This window comes from Bufo gargarizans, chromosome 1 (assembly GCF_014858855.1).
Source record: "Bufo gargarizans isolate SCDJY-AF-19 chromosome 1, ASM1485885v1, whole genome shotgun sequence".
NCBI classification, from domain to species: domain Eukaryota; kingdom Metazoa; phylum Chordata; class Amphibia; order Anura; family Bufonidae; genus Bufo; species Bufo gargarizans.
Genome location: NC_058080.1, coordinates 384,366,642 through 384,387,108, shown reverse-complemented (window position 1 = coordinate 384,387,108; position 20,467 = coordinate 384,366,642). Strand labels below are relative to the sequence as shown.

General features: G+C 42.1%; 1 protein-coding gene across 6 annotated transcripts in view; it reads left to right on the top strand.

The window, feature by feature from the left end:
• Positions 1–20,467, top strand: part of HOMER3 (homer scaffold protein 3) — a 154,488-nt gene that overhangs the window by 118,976 nt on the left and 15,045 nt on the right. For all 6 annotated transcript variants that reach the window (XM_044270508.1, XM_044270475.1, XM_044270483.1 and 3 more), the window contains 3 exons: positions 6,928–7,084; positions 7,747–7,854; positions 13,691–13,771. In XM_044270508.1, the coding sequence (XP_044126443.1) occupies positions 6,928–7,084; positions 7,747–7,854; positions 13,691–13,771 (346 nt within the window). The remainder of the gene's footprint in view (positions 1–6,927; positions 7,085–7,746; positions 7,855–13,690; positions 13,772–20,467) is intronic.

Genomic DNA, 20,467 nt, shown 5'->3' with positions numbered 1-20,467 from the left:
AACCAACCAAGAAAAGTGTTTAACCCCTTCCCAACACATGACGTACTATTACGTCATAGAAGTCAGTGTGTTCCCGCATCTTGACGTAATAGTACGTCATGGTTAACGCTGGTCACCGCGCAATGGTATGGTGCTGCAGGGGGGCTTGGCTACATCAGCCCATGTCACCTCCTAGGTCAGGGAGGGACACCAGACACTGGTGTCCCCTCCCAGCGCTGCGATTGGCTGGAACAACGCTCCAGCCAATGGCAGCACTATGCAGCTGAAAGAACAGTTGGTGCCTCTCTGCAGGCAGCCATTCTAGCTTGGTGACTGCTTACAGAGAGGACCTGTGCCCTTCTGTGCTGCTGGTTGTTGGCTGGGACTTGTGGTACTACCACATAAATCGGTGCTTTTTACTAAAGAAGATCTGGAACAGCTGCAGTGACTTTTGGCTCATCTGCAGCAGTTTCAGAATTTTTAAACATGTGACATGGCACCTAAAATCTACAGTTGCAAGAAAAAGTATGTGAACCCTTTGGAATGATATGGATTTCTGCATAAATTGATCATAAAATGTGATCTGATCTTCATCTAAGTCACAACAATAGACAATCACAGTCTGCTTAAACTAATAACACACAAAGAAATAAATGTTACCATGTTTTTATTGAACACACCATGTAAACATTCGCAGCGCAGGTGGAAAAAGTATGTGAACCCTTGGATTTAATAACTGGTTAAACCTCCTTTGGCAGCAATAACTTCAACCAAACGTTTCCTGTAGTTTCAGATCAGACGTGCACAACGGTCAGGAGTAATTCTTGACCATTCCTCTTTACAGAACTGTTTCAGTTCAGCAATATTCTTGGGATGTCTGGTGTGAATCGCTTTCTTGAGGTCATGCCACAGCATCTCGATCAGGTTGAGGTCAGGACTCTGACTGGCCACTCCAGAAGGCGTATTTTCTTCTGTTTAAGCCATTCTGTTGTTGATTTACTTCTATGCTTTGGGTCGTTGTCCTGTTGCAACACACATCTTCTGTTGAGCTTCAGCTGGACAGATGGCCTTAAGGTCTCCTGCAAAATGTCTTGATAAACTTGGGAATTCATTTTTCCTTCGATGATAGCAATCCGTCCAGGCCCTGACGCAGCAAAGCAGCCCCAAACCATGATGCCCCACCACCATACTTCACAATTGGGATGAGGTTTTGATGTTGGTGTGCTGTGCCTCGCTTTCTCCACAGATAGTGTTGTGTGTTTCTTCCAAACTGAACTTTGGTTTCATCTGTCCACAGAATATTTTGCCAGTACTGCTGTGGAACATCCAGGTGCTCTTGTGCAAACTGTAAACGTGCAGCAATGTTTCTTTTTGGACAGCAGTGGCTTCCTCTGTGGTATCCTCACATGAAATCCATTCTTGTTTAGTGTTTTACGTATCGTAGATTCGCTAACAGGGATGTTAGCATATGCCAGGGACTTTTGTAAGTCTTTAGCTGACACTCTAGGATTCTTCTTCACCTCATTGAGCAGTCTGCGCTGTGCTCTTGAAGTCATCTTTACAGGACGGCCACTCCTAGGGAGAGTAGCAGCAGTGATGAACTTTCTCCATTTATAGACAATTTGTCTTACCGTAGACTGATGAACAGCAAGGCTTTTGGCGATACTTTTATAACCCTTTCCAGCTTTATGCAAGTCAACAATTCTTAATCATAGGTCTTCGGAGAGCTCTTTTGTGCAAGGCATCATTCACATCCGGCAATGTTTCTTGTGAAAAGCAAACCCAGAACTGGTGTGTGTTTTTTATAGGGCAGGGCAGCTGTAACCAACACCTCCAATCTCATCTCATTGATTGGACTCCAGTTAACTACTAGGCCAAATATGGATCCCAATATAGGCCAAACAACAATGGGCCAAATAACATCATAAATCTACCCTAAATTTATCCATCAGGCCATAGAATAAAGATTGTGACCAACAACTATACAAGTAGAGCAACTCACTATCATTTGGCATATACAAGAATTAAGATATAGATCATACAAGAACTAGGACATGAGTCCAGTGGATGATGGTACAATCAAAATAGGGACATACATCCAGATAAACCCTATCCATCTATCCAGACACTTCTATTTAAAACGAATACCATTGATAGTAATATTTAATACTAATAGTATTGTGAGTGACTAGTAGTATGGGAAACACTAGAATCAAGCAATCATATTAGAGACAATGAAGAGGGACATTAAGCCCAGCCATGGGAGTTTGGGAGTCTAGGGAACTATCAGAAGGAACTATATATAGAAGGAATATAGAAGTAGTCTGAAATCTGGATTAGCCCTTAGATTGACATCAACACTCTAGGGGTCCATCTAGATAGGAAGATGCACGTCAAGGTGCCTGAGTGTTTGGATAAGCGCAGAACGAGTTTGTCTAAATATAGAAGGCAAATAGGATAGTATGAGGAGATGTACAAATGTAGAACTAACGTATAAGGTCACAATAATTATAATGATGTGTCCTGTATATAGATCACTTACACAAGTGGAATAGTAAGGATAGATGGGGGAACCATGATTGATAATGCCAGTGACAAAGTCCCAGAACGTGCGCCATGGCAAACGTAGGATGCGGAATCGGAGCGCAGAGGAATGAAGTTGATGGTTTGCGCAGTAATCGGCTCCAAGAACACTCTATGTTCCAGAGCATGCGCTATCGGCATGATGAATCCTACACACCGTGAACAAAGTCTAGAGACATGCGCAGTAGGGTAAATCGGCGAAAACGTAAGTCCACAACACAGGCGCGGCGCAACCCCATGACGTCATGAAAACTAGGGGTCAAATGTAGATAGGCGTAGCCGGTGGGAGGAACCAGGTCTGGCAGGATAGCAATCAGAGCTCAACCAAAGGTCCCAATCACGCCCACAGGCGGAACACACATCGATGACATCATAAACAAAGGTCTTATAAACCATCCGGGAAGAGACACGCTCACATTCTGCCCTAACCCCTGAAGACGCCGGCAACGGCGAAACATGTCGGGGGGCAGCGTGAAGTTTCAATTTTAATACAGTGCAGTTTGCAGCCCCAAACAGCATAAGGGGAATCACTCAACTGAACAAATAGCGTGCTGGCAGCGCGCAGCCAGCGGCATCAGTAGAATCTAGCAGTGACCTGTACCCTATATTAATAGGGGATGCTGTGTAACACTATAGTGATTGAAATAGAATAGTGAGGACTGCGACGCATTGGAATTTTAACAATTAGTAAGTTAGCAATAGAGTTTTATTAGCATATCAATAAAAGCTAAGTATTAGGAATTTTTGAGTAGGTGCTGGATTAACAGGTGTAAACTAGTCCTCCGGACATCAGTAATTATTATTTTTGACTCCAGTTGGCTGACGCCTTACTCCAATTAGCCATTAGTCTAGGGGTTCATATACTTTTTCCACCTGCACGTTGAATGTTTACATGGTTTGTTCAATAAAAACATAGTAACATTTAATTATTTGTGTGTTATTAGTTTAAGCAGACTGTGATTGTCTATTGTTACTTAGATGAAGATCAGATCACATTTTATGACCAATTTGTGCAGAAATCCATATCATTCCAGTTTGCCTCTAGAACCCTGCTGTGCGCCCATACAGCAGGCTACAAGCACATACGGGGTGTTTCCAGAATGGGGAGAAAATGGGTAACATACTGGGGTACATTTTCTCCTCTTACCCCTTGTGAAAGTAAAAAATTGGGGTCTGGTTGTATTTTTTCACTTTCACAGCCCAGTGCTTTTAAATCCTTTTGACAAGTGTTTCTGCCTTCTGTGAGACACCAGTTTGCTGAAAAGTACCATTTCCACCTCTTGAAATGTTTGTAAAGGGGTGCACTTTCCAAAATGAGGTCACTTCTTCGGGTTTTTAATTTCTGGGGACCTCAGGAAATTTTAAAAATGCGACATGGCACCTAAGATCCATGTCTGTTTATTCAGGCCTGCAAAATCCATATTTTGCAGTTTCCCTGCTGTGCGCCTATACAGCAGGCTACAAGCACATGTGTTTTCAGAACAGGGATAAAATGGGTGACACATACTGGTGTGCATTTTCTCCTCTTACCCCTTGTGAAAGTGAAACATTGGGGTCTGGTTGTATTTTTTTAACTTTCACAGCAAAGTGCGTTTAAATCCTTTGACAAGGGTTTCTGCCTTCTGTGAGACGCCTGTTTGCTGAAAAGTATCCTTTCCACCCCTTAAAATGTTCGTTCAGGGGTGTACTTTCCAAAATGGGGTAACTTCGTGGGGTTTTTAATTTCTGGGGAACTCAGAAATTTTTTGAATGCAACATTGTACCTAAAATCCATGCCTGCCAATTCAGGCCTGCAAAATTCATATTTTGCAGTTTAAATCTAGAGCCCTGCTGTGCACCCATACAGCAGTCTACACGCACATGTGGGGTGTTGCCGTATTCAGGGGAAAATGGGTTACAAAATGTGTGGTGCATTTTGTCCTGTTCCTTTTGTGAAAGGGAAAATTGTGGGTGTAAATTTTTCATTTTCACAGCCAAGTGTTTCCTAATTCTGTGAAATGCCTGATGGGTCAAAGTGCTCACTACACACCTTGACATATTTATTGAGGGGTGTAGTTTCCAGAATGGGGTCACTTTTTGGACGTACATCAAGATGTGATCAATTAAGAGTTGGTGCCTGTCAATTATTCTGGAGAAATCTGCCTTCCAGAAGCCATTTGGTGCTCCTTTCCTTCTGACCCCTGTGGTTCGCTCATATAGAAGTATACAAGCACATATGGGGTATTGCTGTAATCAGGAGAAAATGGACAACAAATTAGGGGGTGCACTTTCTCCATTTCCCCTTATGAATGTAAAAAATTATTTGGTCCTAAAATCCATTTTTCTGCAAAAACATTTACATTTTTTATTTTTTACAGCCAATTCCATGAATCGCCTTTGAGGACAAAGTGCTCAAAATTTCTTGAGGGGTGTAGTTTCCAGAATGGGGTCACTTTTTGAGATTTATTACTGTATAGGGTGCATCAGGGTGTCTTTAATAGTGACATGGCGCCTGAAAATTATTCCAGTGAAATCTGCGCTCCAAAATCCATATATTGCTCCTTGCACCCTGTGCCCTGCCAGTTTTGAATAACTTGAGTAGTGTATTTTCTAAAATGGGTTCATATATTGTCAATTTATATCATGTAAACCCCTAAAAGTGACTTAATAACTGAATTGGTTCGTTAAAAAAAAATAGGTTTTGGAAAATTTCGGTAAAATCTAAAATTTGCATCTAAATTTCAAAGCCATCTGACATCCTAAAAAAAAAGGACATTTACAAAAAGATGCCAACATAAAGTAGACATATGGGGAATGATGAATGATAACTATTTTATTAGGTATTACTATCTATCTGTCTTAAATGTAAAACATTTCAAAAATAGTGAATTTTTCCGAATTTTCTGTAAATTTTGATGTTGTTCCAAAATAAAGGAAAAAAATATTGACTCAAATTTATCACTTACATAAAGTACGACGTGTCACGAAAAAACAATAAGTAAAAGCATTCCAAAGTTATTACAATTTAAAGTGACACAGGTCAGATTTGCAAAAATAGGCCTGGACAGGAAGGTAAAAAACATGCCTAGGGTAAAAAGGGTTAATGTGTCCAGAAAGATGCACCAGATCCAGCGTGAGTCACTGTGATAAATTGGGAGCATCCTATTCCTAAGTTTTAAGCTATCTACATGATCGCTGCAGCCAATCACTGGTTACAGCAGTAAACAGTCACCCTTGCGGCATGTGACCCAATGAAATTCCACATGGGTGACAGGTCACCACTGTGGCCAGTGATTAGCAACAGACATGTGCACCCAGAGGATATTGATGCCAAGATTGACAGAAGCTGCAGAGGTGGTGGTTGAGCAATGGAGCTGGAACCTAGTGACAAGGACCAGGTAACTATGATCAGCACAGTGGGTCTGGCCACTCTCTGAGGTCCAAAAATAAGTTGGATAACCCATTTAACATACAATACCTCAGACAGTGCTGATCTGTAGTTAATGTTATTGACTGGAAGATCCAACCAGTCAACATGGCCATTTCACTGGTAAAACACCTGTATTGGCTCTCTAGTAGCACCTCGTACAGTGCGCTACAACATGTTCTCTATGCTCTTTACCTGTGCCAGGATGAACTGCTCCCTTGGACACCAGATGAGGGCAGCCTAATTTTAGTTTTCTGCACTGTGTGCATTTTATCGGACCCTGAAGAAGTTTCTATCCTCTACATAAACAGCGATTTAAGGTCCCTTTACTTGGGACTATTAATGGGCAGATTATTGGGACCGAATATTTGTATGAACACTCGTTCCCGATAATTGGCCCACGTAGAGATGCTGACAATCATTAGTTTCCAGTACCTATTTTTGACGTTTATATGCAACATGCTTAGTCATGTGCCAAATTTCCTTTCTTCCTAATCGTATCTGGTTTTAGGGCTTTATTTTGGGACTTTGAAACCAATTACCAGTTTTTCCTACAGTTATGTCTCAGGTTTCAGTGGTTTCAACTTACAATAGTCATCCTGGAACCAATTAGTATTGTATCTTGAGGGACTGCTTTATGGGTTTGTGAGAGCTGATGAACCTTTGACATCCTAAAACATAAGACATCACTTGTAGGAGACATTATCATGACTGCATTTGAAGTCACCAGCAGTCAGTTTCTTACCATACCAGCTACATGTTATGTTTGGAAGTCATGGTAAAGTCCACGATACTAAATATGTGACAGTTCATGTGATTCTCCAATGGACTTGTATTGACACTCCTGATTTGACTTGTGCATATGGAAGTAGACAATAAAAATGCCTTTACTGAGCATGTTATACACACAACTGCATATGATGCATACAGCTTGATTTCTGAATGAATGTCTTCACCAGATCAGTGTGTGAGGTGCAGTGGGAAGCCGAGTTCTTCAGTCTTCAGGACAACAACAATAAGTTGGTAGCTGCTTTGCGGGAAGCAAATGCCAATGTGGAGAAGTGGAAGAAGCAGCTGGCCGGATATCAGGAGGAGGCAGAAAAACTACGGCAAAGGGTATGGACATCAAGCGTTTACATTATATCAATTATGCTGCAAAGTGACTCAAGGGTCCCCTCTCTTCCGTTTTAAGTACCCTCATAAAAGTGGTGACTATTTAAGACCAGGTTATGTCTGCAGGGAGTGTAGGTGTAAAATACAGGCTGTACTTTGAAAAGTGTTCATAAATCAGTCAAAATGACAGTGTGGTAGGAGAGAACGGGTAAATCTAGGCTAATCAAGCGGCAAGAACTCTAAGCTGGGGACCTCTGCAGGATGTCAGTGACACTTTCTGATTTTTTTTTTTTCAATGGCATATCTTAAAAAGGACAGAATGTGCTTAACACTAGAGGCTATACAATGTTATTTTTATTTTCATACTGAGGTTTGATGAGAAAAACTGAAATTTACAGAAAAAAAATGTACTAAATGGGAGCTGAGCAGATAGTTTATGCATGATTTACATACCACATGCAAAAAAATAATGGTGGCGCTTCATGGAACTAATTCTTGCTAGACATTCCTGCCCAGGATTTACATGAATACATTTCTGTAGGTTTTTTACATTACTCTGTAAAGTATTTTACAATTCTTCCATAATCGAATATTACTGTATATTAACTTATTTTCTTAATTTGGTGAGTTACTCAAAAACATCACTTTATCTCACTGTTGTGCAGGTTACGGAGCTGGAGAGCCAGTCTACAACGGTGCCTGACACAGACCAGGAAAACGAACTTTCTGAACGCCTAAGAGAGCTCGAGATGCAGCTTACCAACAAAGATGAGGTGATTAAAGGGTTGTGTAACAAAATGATTTTTAGAATTACATTTAATATTTTCATAGCAATGCTTATTTATTCATAGGACATAAGTGCATCTGTGGGACTGCCGGAGATAAGCATGCGCTGCTATCTTCTCAGCTTCTATTTGACATGGACAGTGGATGGAGCGGCAGCACACATGCTCAGCCATTGCTCCAGTCAAGGTCTTCTTTAGTGGGGGAAGTTGCAGTGAGGAGGGAAAGGAACATGAGACTCCCATTCTGATCGGTGGGGGTCACAATGCTGTGGACAGGCGATACATGTCAACCCCTTTTGATTTCTTTCTTTAATAATTGTGAAAACAAATTATATCATAAATAGTATATAAATGCTAGCAACTACTTGACAGACTAAAACTGGAAAAACATTGCCAAAAATGTTTTTTTTTTTTTTTTTGTAGATTTTGAATTTGTCTGAAGTAAATCTATTTGGTGCACAACTCGGGTGACTAAAATACATTTTAACTCCTTATTGACATAACTGATTTTAGCCTTAAAGGATAACTGTCACATTTAGACCCTAATTTCAATTTTCATATATGTAGTTACTAATAACATGATATTCCAGAATCAGTTACTATCAGACTGACTTACCCCATATTTAATAAGATTCAGCCCTTAGCAACCAGTCTGCATAAAACTGCAATTTCTCTATTCAGTTAAGATGGCCGCCACTGCCCTCACCCTGAGGCTAATCCCGCCTGCCCTCACTAGCCAGTAACAATAGCCCCCCAAAAGTGTCAGTAACCAGAGCCCTCCCTCCTAAAGGGTTAATCTCCTGCAGCACAAATGGGTCCTCTTACCACATGTTGCTTTCATTTATACACTGAGCAGACGGCAGATCTCCCTTCCCTGGTCTGCGCTGATTTCACTCTGCATTCTCTCAGTCTGCTGAGTGAGGGAGCGTCTGCCAAGCGCAGGGACAGGGAGAAGTGCACACAGGCCAGGCACTGTTATCAGCTGCTGGGGAGGACCTGGCTTTAATCATTTACTTACAGTCCCTGGCTGTCAGTAATCTGACCCTGCACGCTGCGTGCTTCTGTGTCCTCCGTCCTCCAACACATAGACGGACCATGCCTAGCAACCCTATTTTAAGCACAGGTAAAAGTAGGCAGTACAGGGAACAAAAATGTGGAATTAAGGGGTAATTGAACACACAGTGAAAAGTTGAAATAGGTCCACCAAGGAGATATTAATCACCACAATTCAATACTACAAAATATAAAAAATGCTACAGTTATACTTTAAAGGGTTTCTGTCACCAGAATTAACCCTATTACACTGGCTGACATTAGCGATGTGCTAATGTCAGCAGACCCTAACTCTACTATTCTTATGCTTATTGATGCGCCCCTTACTGCACAATTTTAACTTTGATATGCAAATTAGCCTCTAGGAGCAGCGGGGCTCCTAGAGGCTCCGTTCTCCCAGCTCATGTCACGCCCTGCCATCCTCGATTGACAGAGCCAGCGTTCGTCTTCTCCTCCTTCCGGCCCTGTGGGCTGGATAAATCTTGCCTCTGCGCAGTGCCGTTTACCCAGTACACAGGGCCGGGAGGAGAAGACGAACGCTGCCTGGCCCTGTCAATAAACGATGGCAGGGTGTGACATGACCTGCTCCTAGAGGCTAATTTGCATATCATAAAAGTTAAAAATTGTGCAGTAAGGGTCGCATCAATAAGCATAAGAATATTAGAGTTAGGGTCTGCTGACATTAGCACATCGGTAATGTCAGCCAGTTTAATGGGGTTAATTCTGGTGACAGAAACCCTTTAAGGACCCGTAATACATTTCCCCTTCAATGTTGCAGCAGTCATAACTTTTCTTTATTTCTTCTTCAATTTAGCTGTATATGGTTGGTGAAGTAAGACAACCCCTTTAACACAGGGTGTTTGACACCAATGGTTTGCTCATTCTTTGAGTTTAGAGGAATCCTTTTATTTTATTTTATTTTTTTAAATCCTGTCATTTTAACCACCTCCCATCCACACGTTGACTATAAATGTCCGGGAGGTGGTTCTCCATCTCTGAATGGACGTTTTGAATGTCCATTCAGAGATCGCAGCTGCACGCTAATTGTGCAGCTGCAAATCGGGTTGCCCACGGTCAGTGACAGCAGGGCAGCCCTTAGAGAAGGCAGGGACAGTTCTCAGGTGTCCCTGCCTTCTAGATCGCTTTATACACAGCGCTCGCCAGAGCGACCGCCAGAGCCGGGTGAGTGCAGGAGCTGTCGGGTCTTTCACAGACCTCGATTAGCCCTGCACTGAGGCTGTACAGCGCAGTATACTGCTGTACAGCCTCTCTGGGGGGTGTATTTCCCCTGTAACTGGGGCTACGATGTCAGCCCCAGTTAAAGGGGAGATCAATTGTGAAAAAAAGTCCCCCTTATGGGGGACTAAAAGTGTAAAATAAAAAAAGGTTTTACATGTAAAAAAAAATTACAAATTCCCCAAGTAAGGAATTAAAAAAGTAAATAAAATAGACCTATTTGGTATTGCTGCATCTGTGACGGTTGTCTCTAAATATATCACATGATCCACCCAGTCCGATAAACACAATATAAAAATGGTGTAAAAAAAAGCCACCAAGCAACACCAAGTGATCAAAAAGCCGTATGTCCCACAAAATGGTACCAATAAAACAGTCAAAAATGAGCCCCTACATAAGAAAATTGCTAAAGAAAAAACTATAGCTCTCAGAAAATTTTGATCAAAAATGCTATTGTATAAAACTTAAATTAGAAAAAGTACAGTATACATATTGGGTATCGCCATGTCCGTAATGATCTGCTCTATACAAATGTCACATGACCTAACACCTCAGCTGAACGCTGTAAAAATAAATAAATAAATAAAGACTCTGCTAAAACAACCAATTTTTTGGTCCCCTTGCCCCATAAAGTGTTATAAAGAATCAAAAAATCATATGTACCCAAAAATAGTACCAATAAAACTGGCACCTTATCCCCTAGTTTCCAAAATGGGGTCACTTTTTGGGAGTTTCTACTGTAAACGGTGCATCAGGGGGGCTTCAAATGGGACATGGCATCTAAAAACCAGTTCAGCAAAATCTGCCTTCCAAAAACCATGTGGCATTCCTTTCCTTCTGTGCCCTGCTGTGTGCCCATACAGCAGTTTATAACCACATGTGGGTTGTTGCTGTAAACCGCAGAATCAGGGTAATAAATATCGAGTTTTGTTTGGCTGTTAACCCTCTGTGTTAAAAAAAAAAATGTTTAAAATTGAAAATCTGCCAAAAAAGTGAAATTTTAAAATTTGATCTCAATTTTTCTTTAATTCTTGTGGAACGCTTAAAGGGTTAACAAAGTTTGTAAAATCAGTTTTAAGTAACTTGAGGGGTGTAGTTTCTACAATGGGGTCATTTATGAGGGTATTCACTATGCAAGCCACACAAAGTGACATCAGACCTGAACTGGTCCTTTAAAAAGTGGGTTTTGGCAATTTTCTTAAAAATTTTAAGAATTGCTTCAAAAATTCTAAGCCTTCGAACGTCCTAAAACAATAAAATGACATTTCCAAAATGATGCCAACATAAAGTAGACATATGGGGAATGTTAAGTAATAAATATTTAGAAGTATCACTTTCTGTTTTAAAAGCAGAGAAATCGAAATTTTGAAAATTGCTAATTTTTCCAAATTTTGGGTAAATTTGGGATCTTTTTCATAAAGGTGAAATATATTGACTGAAATTTATGACCATCATTAAGTACAATCTCTGGCCTGGGTAAGTAAGTGTTCCAAAGTTATTACCATATAAAGTGAGATGTCAGATTTGCTAAATTAGGCCTGGTCAGGAAGGGGGCAAATGGCTCGGATGTGAAGTGGTTAAAAAAAAAAAAAAAAAAAAAAAGCCAACAGATGTAATTGAATGAGCTCTTGTGGAGGAGCAAATAACTACAAGATGGACAAGAGCTTATCTTATTCTTTTCTGGAGAAAAAAGTCCGCCCCCTCCATATGTGATGTCAGAGATCAAGTATGCTCTTTGGGGGGGGGGGGGGGAGAGATTAATAACATTCACTGAAATCCATGTAATCCTCCACCTGGTGTCGTGTACAAACACACAGGGAAAAAGATGCTCGGTCTCTCCTCTTTTCTCTGCAGCCTGTTTGCAGATCCGCCACTGGTTCCGCCTTCTCCTCCTCCAAGCTGGCTGAGATCACATCACAGCTGGCTAAAGAGGGGAGTGCTTCTTTAACCAGTAATATCTCGGCTACATATGAGCTAGATCCATTAATTTGGCCTTTGTTTTTAATGCTGACAATCTAACAGTTTATAGGGAGATAGGATCTGTGGCTGTCCTCTTCTCCCTGCAGTCTGTCAGTCCATCCCCCACTGCCCCCCTCCTCCTCCAGGCTGGCTAAGATCACAGCCAGCTGAAGGGGAAGGGTTGCTTTAACCTTTACCATCTCAGGATCCAGCTAGGATCCTGGTGCTACCTGTGATAAAGCCGGAAATACAGGCTTTAGATTTTGGGCTGGTAGTCAGAGCTACAGGTTTATGCAGCTCTCACTGGGAACCGTTTCTAACGGCTGTATCTCCTGTTTTATGGCATTTAGCACCCCAATTCTGGGCTTATTTTAAATCGTAAATTACAGGTTTCCAATTTTTTTTTATTGTAATAGCTTTAGTGCATTATGATGAGGTATGCACTTGCACTGTATAAGGGATTACGCACTACAGTATAATAATCAAGCGCTACTTCCTCATTATTACACTGCTCGGTCTCCTTGGAAGTGCAGTGTAATCACAAGTACTTGCTTTGTTCACTTGAATGGAGAGAGTACTTATAATTACACTATGCCACTGCTACAGGGGAGACAATGCGTAGTGTAATAAAGAGGAAGCAGTGCTCACATGGAGTGCTGCATCATCTTCAAACAGCTGATATGCAGGGGTGCCGGTGTTCCGTCAAATTTCCCTACCCTTGTCACTTCCTGTTGTGACGCTGCCACACCAAACATGGCGTTCCCAGCTTTGGAAGGAGGTGTGCCGCGCATGTGCACAATGACGGGGTTGGGAAATTTCACACCAGAGTTGGGGAGAAGGGGCCACCTAATGCGCTTGCGCCTTACCTCTCAGCTGGATACTGTCCGACACTGCGCAGGCATCGGGAGCCTCAGCAGCGGTTAGAGGGTAGGGAAATATTACGGGCCAGTGCCCAAGCACGCTAACTACTCCTGTCGGGATACACCACACGTGCGCACCAGCTGACAGGGAGATCTTATACCGAGCTTCCATCCGATCACCGCGCCTGCGCAGTGTGGAGGTAGAGAGATCTGATGGCCATTTTGTTCTGTTAAATCTCCCTACCACTCACTGCGCACGTGCAGTGTCTGATCTGGAGCCAGCTGAGAGGTAAGGCGCAAGCACATTAGGTGGCCCCTTCTCCCCAACTCTGGTGTGAAATTTCCCTACCCAGTTGTTGTGCGCCTGCGCGGCACACCTCCTTCCAAAGCTGGGAACGTCGCGCCCGATGCAGCCGCGTCACAACAGGAAGTGGCGAGGGTAGGGAAATTTCACGGAACACTGGTTTGCGGCCCCCCACCATTTAGATATTGATGACCTATCCTGAGGACAGGTCTTTAATATAAACAGTCTGCACAACCTCTTTACCATAAAAATGTGATTTAAACAATAGATTGTTTTCTGATGACACATTGCCTTTTGCAGAGAAATCACTTTGTAGTGACCACATATTACCGTAATAGTACAAGAAGCAAAACAAAAACCTTTACCAGTTACACCAACATATTTATGGGTTTATTTTTTCCTTTGTCTATAGGAGATCCTTCAGTTGAAAGGACAAAGACCTGACCTTACAGAGCTGGAGAGTGAAAGGGATGAGCTACTACAGAAACTCCAAGTAAGAAAATGTTCAATTATGATGAACTCTTAGGCTGCATTTAACTCTCGTGTTTGGTTCAATACAGCTGTCCCATTAGTGGTGTTGTTTATGAGAGAAATCATATAGTTACTAGACCATTCATTCAAAACTAAAACAAGGGGAGGAATTTATCATGATATGAATTTTTAAAGTCAGGTTTGCTTGAGTCTGCATTTCCATCATTGGCCCCAAATTTATCAAATGTTGCACGTTGTTTGGTGCATCTTTAATATGTCTAGAGATGTTACTCCTGTTTTTATGCTACGCTGCCCCTCACCACTGGAGTAAGCTCGCGAGATTCATGCAGCCCCCCTTCCTGCCAGACCTGTGGAGGGAAACATGCTTACCTGCCCAGTGACATCCCGCTTGGCTGACTTGTCACCACTGCAGCCAGGTATTGGCTGCAGTGGCACACATGACCACCCAGGAATTTGACAAGCACAAAACCAAAGCAAACCACAAAGACTTTCAAAGGTGGACAACCCTTTTAATTACCAGTTTAAGACTGGGCTATTTATACCCCCCCCCCCCCCTTCACACACACACCTTTTATTTCTGACCGGATGCATTTTTATTTTTTTTACTTTGTGAGCCATAACATTTGGTGATACATGGGGCGTTTTAATTTTAGGTCCTTTTTTATTTTAGCATTTTTGATACCCGGGAAAATGTAAAAAGGTTGTTTTTTCATATTTTTCATTGTTTTATTAGCGCAAACTACAGCTAGACTACTTTAAGGCTACTTTCACACTTGCGTTTTATGCGAATCCGTCATGGACTGATCCGTTCAGATAATACAACCGTCTGTATTCATTCAGAATGGATCCGTTTGTATTATCTGTAACATAGCCAAGACGGATCCGTCTTCAACACCATTTAAAGTCAATGGAGGACGGATCCGTTTTCTATTGTGCCAGATTGTGTCAGTGAAAACGGACCCGTCCCCATTGACTTACATTGTGTGCGAAGACGGATCCGTTTGGCTCAGTTTCATCAGACGAACACCAAAACGCTGCAAGCAGCGTTTTGGTGTCCGTCTCCAAAGAGGAATGGAGACTGAACTGATGTAAACTGATGCATCCTGAGCAGATCCTTTCCAAAACTGATCCGTTTTGGACCGCTTGTGAAAGCCCTGAACGGATCTCACAAACGGAAAGCCAAAACGCGAGTGTGAAAGTAGACTGAATTGTCTCCCATTTTTGTAACAGTTATTTTGATTATAGGGGGATACGGATGCTGGGGACCGGTCTAGAAGTGGTGGGGTTGTTAATTTTTTATTTTTTTTTCTGTCTATTTCTTTTTTTTATCACACTTTGTGCCCTCATAAGGTCATACTTCATTGATTTCTCCTATAAATGGGGCCAATACTGTATATTAGCCCCAGTTACAGTTGGAATACAGCCCTCAGATGTTGTACATAGCTGTTCAGCCTTGCTGCAGAACCAATCTGAGTCTGCTAAGACCCAGCAGATTGTGCAGTCATGGGCCCTCAGCAGTCACATGATTGCTAGCGCCAGAGCTTCCTGATCTGGATATACAGCACTACAAGGACATTCAGAAATATCCTTACAGAGTTAAGTGCGGACCACCCAGACATTTATAGTCAATGGGCAGTTTGGAAGTTGTTAAAGGGAACCTGTCATAGTGAAAATGCAGTGTAAAATCTGCCAGTGGCATGGTACAGAGCATGAGGAGCTGTGCAGAATGATACATAGTTTTGTTGGAATAGATTCTATATCCGTTCTATTTCATTCATTTACTTTCCTGCTCATTTTTGCCTTTGATGTCAAGGAGGTGGTCCTATCAGTGACTGACAGCTATCTCTGTATGCATAGTCATAGAGGGAAGGATGTCAGTCACTAATAGGATGACCTCCCTGACTTCAAAGACCAGAAAAAGCAGGACATTTTATGAATAAATTTAACTGAATACGCTTATACAGAATTTTTTCCTATAAAACCATACAGTGCTGTGAAAAAGTATTTGCCCCCTTACAGATTTATTTTTGTTTTAGCACATTTGTCACACAAATGTTTCAGATTATCAAACAAATTAAACCTGAGTAAATATAAAAATCTGTTTTCAAATGTATCTAAACCAACCTGGTCCTATATAAAAAAAAAAAAAAATTATTGCACCATGAATTAACTGTTATTAACCACAGTTTTTAGAAAGCTGGGTTAAATTTCACTAGCCACACAGGCCTTATTACTGCAAGATCTTTAGAAACAAGAAATCCCTTAAATAAAACTTGCCTGACAACATGAAGTAGGCTAAAAGCTCCCAAAAACGCAACACATAAAGCCCCAATCTGAAGAAGTTCAAGATGAGAAAGTCATTGACATCCATCAGTCTGGAAAAGGTTGAAAGCAATTTCTAAGGCTTTGGGACTCCAGCGAACCACAGTGAGAGCTATTATCCACAAATGGAGAAAAGATAGAACGGTGGTGACCCTTCCCAGGAGTGGCCGGCCTACCAAAATGACTCCAAGAGCACATCGACTCATCCAGGAGGTGACAAAAGAACCCAGAGCAACATCTAAAGCACTGCAGGACTCCCTTGTCTCAGTTTAAGGTCGATGTTCATGATTCAAAAATCTGAAAGTGACTGTGTTCTTTTTGGTCAGCAGTGGTTTTCGCCTTGTAACTCTCCCATGGATACTATTTTTGGCAAAGGCCCATCTCACGTTTGCCAAAAAACATCTTGATAATCCCCCAAGCCTTTTGGTAAAATATTCTGTGGACTGACAAGACAAAAGTAGAACTTTTTTGAAGGTGTGCGTCCTATTACATCTGGTGAAAAACTAACACAGCATTTCAGAAAAGGAACATCATACTGACAGTCAAACATGGGGGTGCTAGTGTGATTGGGGCTACTTTGCTGCTTCAGGACCTGGACGACTTTCTATAATTGATGGAACCATGAATTCTTCTCTCCACTAGAAAATCCTGATGGGGAATGTCCAGCCATCAGTTTGTGACCTTAAAGGGGTTCTCCGGGAATTAAGAAAATTGAAATTCTTATTTTATTATAAATATATTGCCAAATGCCTTTCATTAACTATAATGGCTCATTTTGTCTAGGCAGCAATCATTAGGAGAAATAAAATGGCCACCATCCTATTAGTACACACAAAATCTGTCCACACTGGGAGACAAGTTACTTTAGAACAATGTATTGATACTAAAGTAATATTTAAGTATTTTCATTTTCCTAATTCCCAGAGAACCTCTTTATGCTCAAGCGTACTTGGGTTCTGGAGTAGGACAATGATCCAAAGCACACCAGCAAGTCCACCTCTGAATGGCTGAAAACCCCCAAAAATGAAGGTTTTGGAGTGGCCTAGTCAAAGACCGGACTTGAATCTGATTGAGATGCTGTGGCATGACCTTAAACAGGCGGTTCATGCTAGAAAACCCTCCAAAGTGGCCGAATTAAAACAATTCTGCAAAGAGTGGGCCAAAATTCCTCCACAGAGATGTGAAGAACTATTTGATATGCAAATTAGTTTGATAATATGAAACGTTGAAGTGTAACAAATGTGCAAAACCAAAATAAATCTGTGGGGGGGGGGGGGGGGCAAATGTTTTTTGTTTTTTTTTACAGCTCTTATAACATGCTCCCTGAAGCCCTGACATGACAGGTTCCCTTTTACTTCTTAAACAAATCAAAACCTTTGTGTAGAAAACCATGTTTTCTAATATAGTCCTGATCAAAAGTTTAAGACCACTTGAGAAACAGGCTGTTTTTCAGCTGATCAAAAGTTTAGGACCACACCTCCCCAAAAAACTAACCCCCCCCCCCCCCCCAAACCAGCAATCCAACTTCCAAACATGAACTCCGTAATGAGTAGCTCCGCCGTTAATGTTTATCACTTCAAAAATTTGTTTTGGCATGCTTGATGCAAGCGTTTCCATAAGGTGAGTGGGAACATTTCTCCAAATGCTGAAGACGGCCGCATGAAGGCCATCTACTGTCTGGAACTGTTGTCCATTTTTGTAAACTTCCCTTGCCATCCATCCCCAAAGGTTCTCAATTGGATTTAGATCAGGGGAACACACAGGATGGGCCAAAAAAGTGATGTTCTCCTGAAAAGTAGTCCCTTGTCCTGCGGGCATTGTGTACTGTAGCGTTGTCCTGTTTAAAAACCCAGTCGTTACCACACAGACGAGGGCCCTCAGTCATGAGGAATGCTCTCTGCAACATCTGGACATATCCAGCAGCCGTTTGACGCCCCTGCACTTCCTGAAGCTCCACTGTTCCACTGAAGGAAAAAGCACCCCAGACCATTATGGCGCCCCCTCCACTGTGGCGCGTAGAAAACATCTCAGGTGGGATCTGCTTGTCATGCCAGTAACGTTGGAAACCATCAGGACCATCAAGGTTCATTTTTTTTTCTAATCGGAGAATAAAACTTTCTTCCACCTTTGAATGTCCCATGTTTGGTGCTCTCTTGCAAAGTCCAAACGGGCAGTTCTGTGACGTTCAAGGAGACTAGGTCTTTGAATCCGTTTTTTGTTTCTTTGAAGCCCTTCAGTCACAGATGCCTTCTGATGGTTATTGGGCTGCATTAAGCACCAGTAAGGGCCTTAATTTGGGTCGAGGATCGTCCAGTGTCTTGACCGACAGCCAATTGGATCCTCCGGCTCAGTGCTGATGACATTTTTTGGGGTCTTCCACTTGACTTTTTTGTTCCATAACCCTCAGGATCATTTAAGAAATTCCAAATGACTGTCTTACTGCGTCCCACCTCAGCAGCGATGGCGCGCGGTGAGAGACCCTGCTTATGCAGTTCAACAACCCGACCACGTTCAAAAAGGGAGAGTTTTTTTGCCTTTGCCATCACAACGTGTGACTACCTGACAGAAGATGACAATTAATCCACATCTTTGCACAGATTTGGCCTTTTAAAAGGTATGTGGTCCTAAAATTTGGATCAGCTGAAAAACAGCCTGTTTCAGTTTAATCGTTATTTCCAATTAATTGAATGTTCAAAAAATGTTTCGTCTCACTCATTTCTTCTTGTTGCATGTTGAAGCTCTACTTGGAATCTTGTTAAGATCAGCCATGCTAAATATGATTTTTTTTGCCATTTTTCAAGTGTTCTTAAACTTTTGATCAGGACTTTATATTGCAATTCCTCTCATGTATAGCTGGTTAATATTCTTGGTGTTAGAAATCACTAATCTGATCAGGTCACCACTATGATGGTCCTTCTTACCATAAACAGACTGGAGCCTGCACTTACTGCCAAAATTACCAGTAGTCACCCAGTAAAATAAATTCCATAATAACATGGACACGTCCACCTCTGTGTTCAGAGGCAGACTGTGAATATAAAGCAGCCCTGGAAAATAAAACAGTTAAGTGGCCCCCATGCTGTTGACAGGTCCACATTGAAAGAAACAGCTGTCTGTGGATGGATAACTGGCTTAGGTCTTCCCTGTCACATCCTTAAAGTTTGTAAAAGAGCTGGATCTTGACATAGGGGCCACTTAATATGGTGGATTTGGTGATCTCTGTAATGGAGACACCCCTTTGCTCGGTTTTCCTTCCTTTGAAGGATATCTGACTTTCTGTGTTGAAGACCCATAACTGGGGCTCCAGTTATTTTGTATCTCACATTGAAAGAAGGAAGTGCAATGCAAGTAGATGGGGCCAACACAAGTAGGTGGGGTCAGCAATACTAGTGCAGCACAAAATTCTGTCCCAGCAAAACCAAATGCCACAGTGAGGTATAAAATACCTCCCCAGAAGCTGTCGTTCTGTTGTCTCTCAATAGCTGCCACTTTCTGTCCTTCTCCAGTTGTCTCTACTTAAAATATGGAGCAGAGGGCTTAGGAGATGTGATGAAGGCCTCGGCTGTGCATGCTGCCTGGACTTCCCCTAGTAATGACCAGTAGTATGCTGCCCAAGAAAAAAATTAAACACCTGAGTCCGATTCTAAGTCGCCATCTCCGATGCAGGCCATAGATCTTAAGTCACTGGCACTGCCTCTTTTCTATACACAGCACTCATTGAGCACCGTATATGAGAAACTAGAGAAGACAGAAGTAGTGAAAACCCAACATTTGGCTTCCAGATTGCTTGTGCAAGCAGTTAAGGCCACCCTGTAAATATACTATTGTTCAGACTTTCAAAACCTGGACTAAATGCCATATATATACCAGTCCTTAACCGGTTATTGAATTACTTACATACCATCTAGGGATGAGTAAACCGATTCATACGAATCGGATTTTGTTAAAATAAAAAAATCAGCCTCCTTGAGCAGTGAGGGGATGGCGCTGCTGCTCAAGACAAGAGCCTCCCCTTTCCTGTTCATTGACAGGACCAGACATCTCCCCTGGCCCTGTCAATCTTGCACTTATGCCGCTGCTCTGAGTAACAACGCAAGCGCAGAGCCTCTTCTGCTGCCACCTTAGCAGCACAGATGTTGACGCTCACATCTGGGTACGCCGGGAAGTGTTGTGCATGCACAGTTGTCATCTGTGCTGCTCAGATAGTAGCAGTAGAGCCACTGCACTTGCGCTACTGCCCGGAGCAATGGTATAGGCATGAGATTGACAGGGCCAGGCAAGATGTCTGTCTGGCCCTGTCAATGAAAGTATACAATAAAAATGAAAATGTCAGTCCTGTGTCCCAAAACACGGACACTTATCTGCGCTGCTGGTT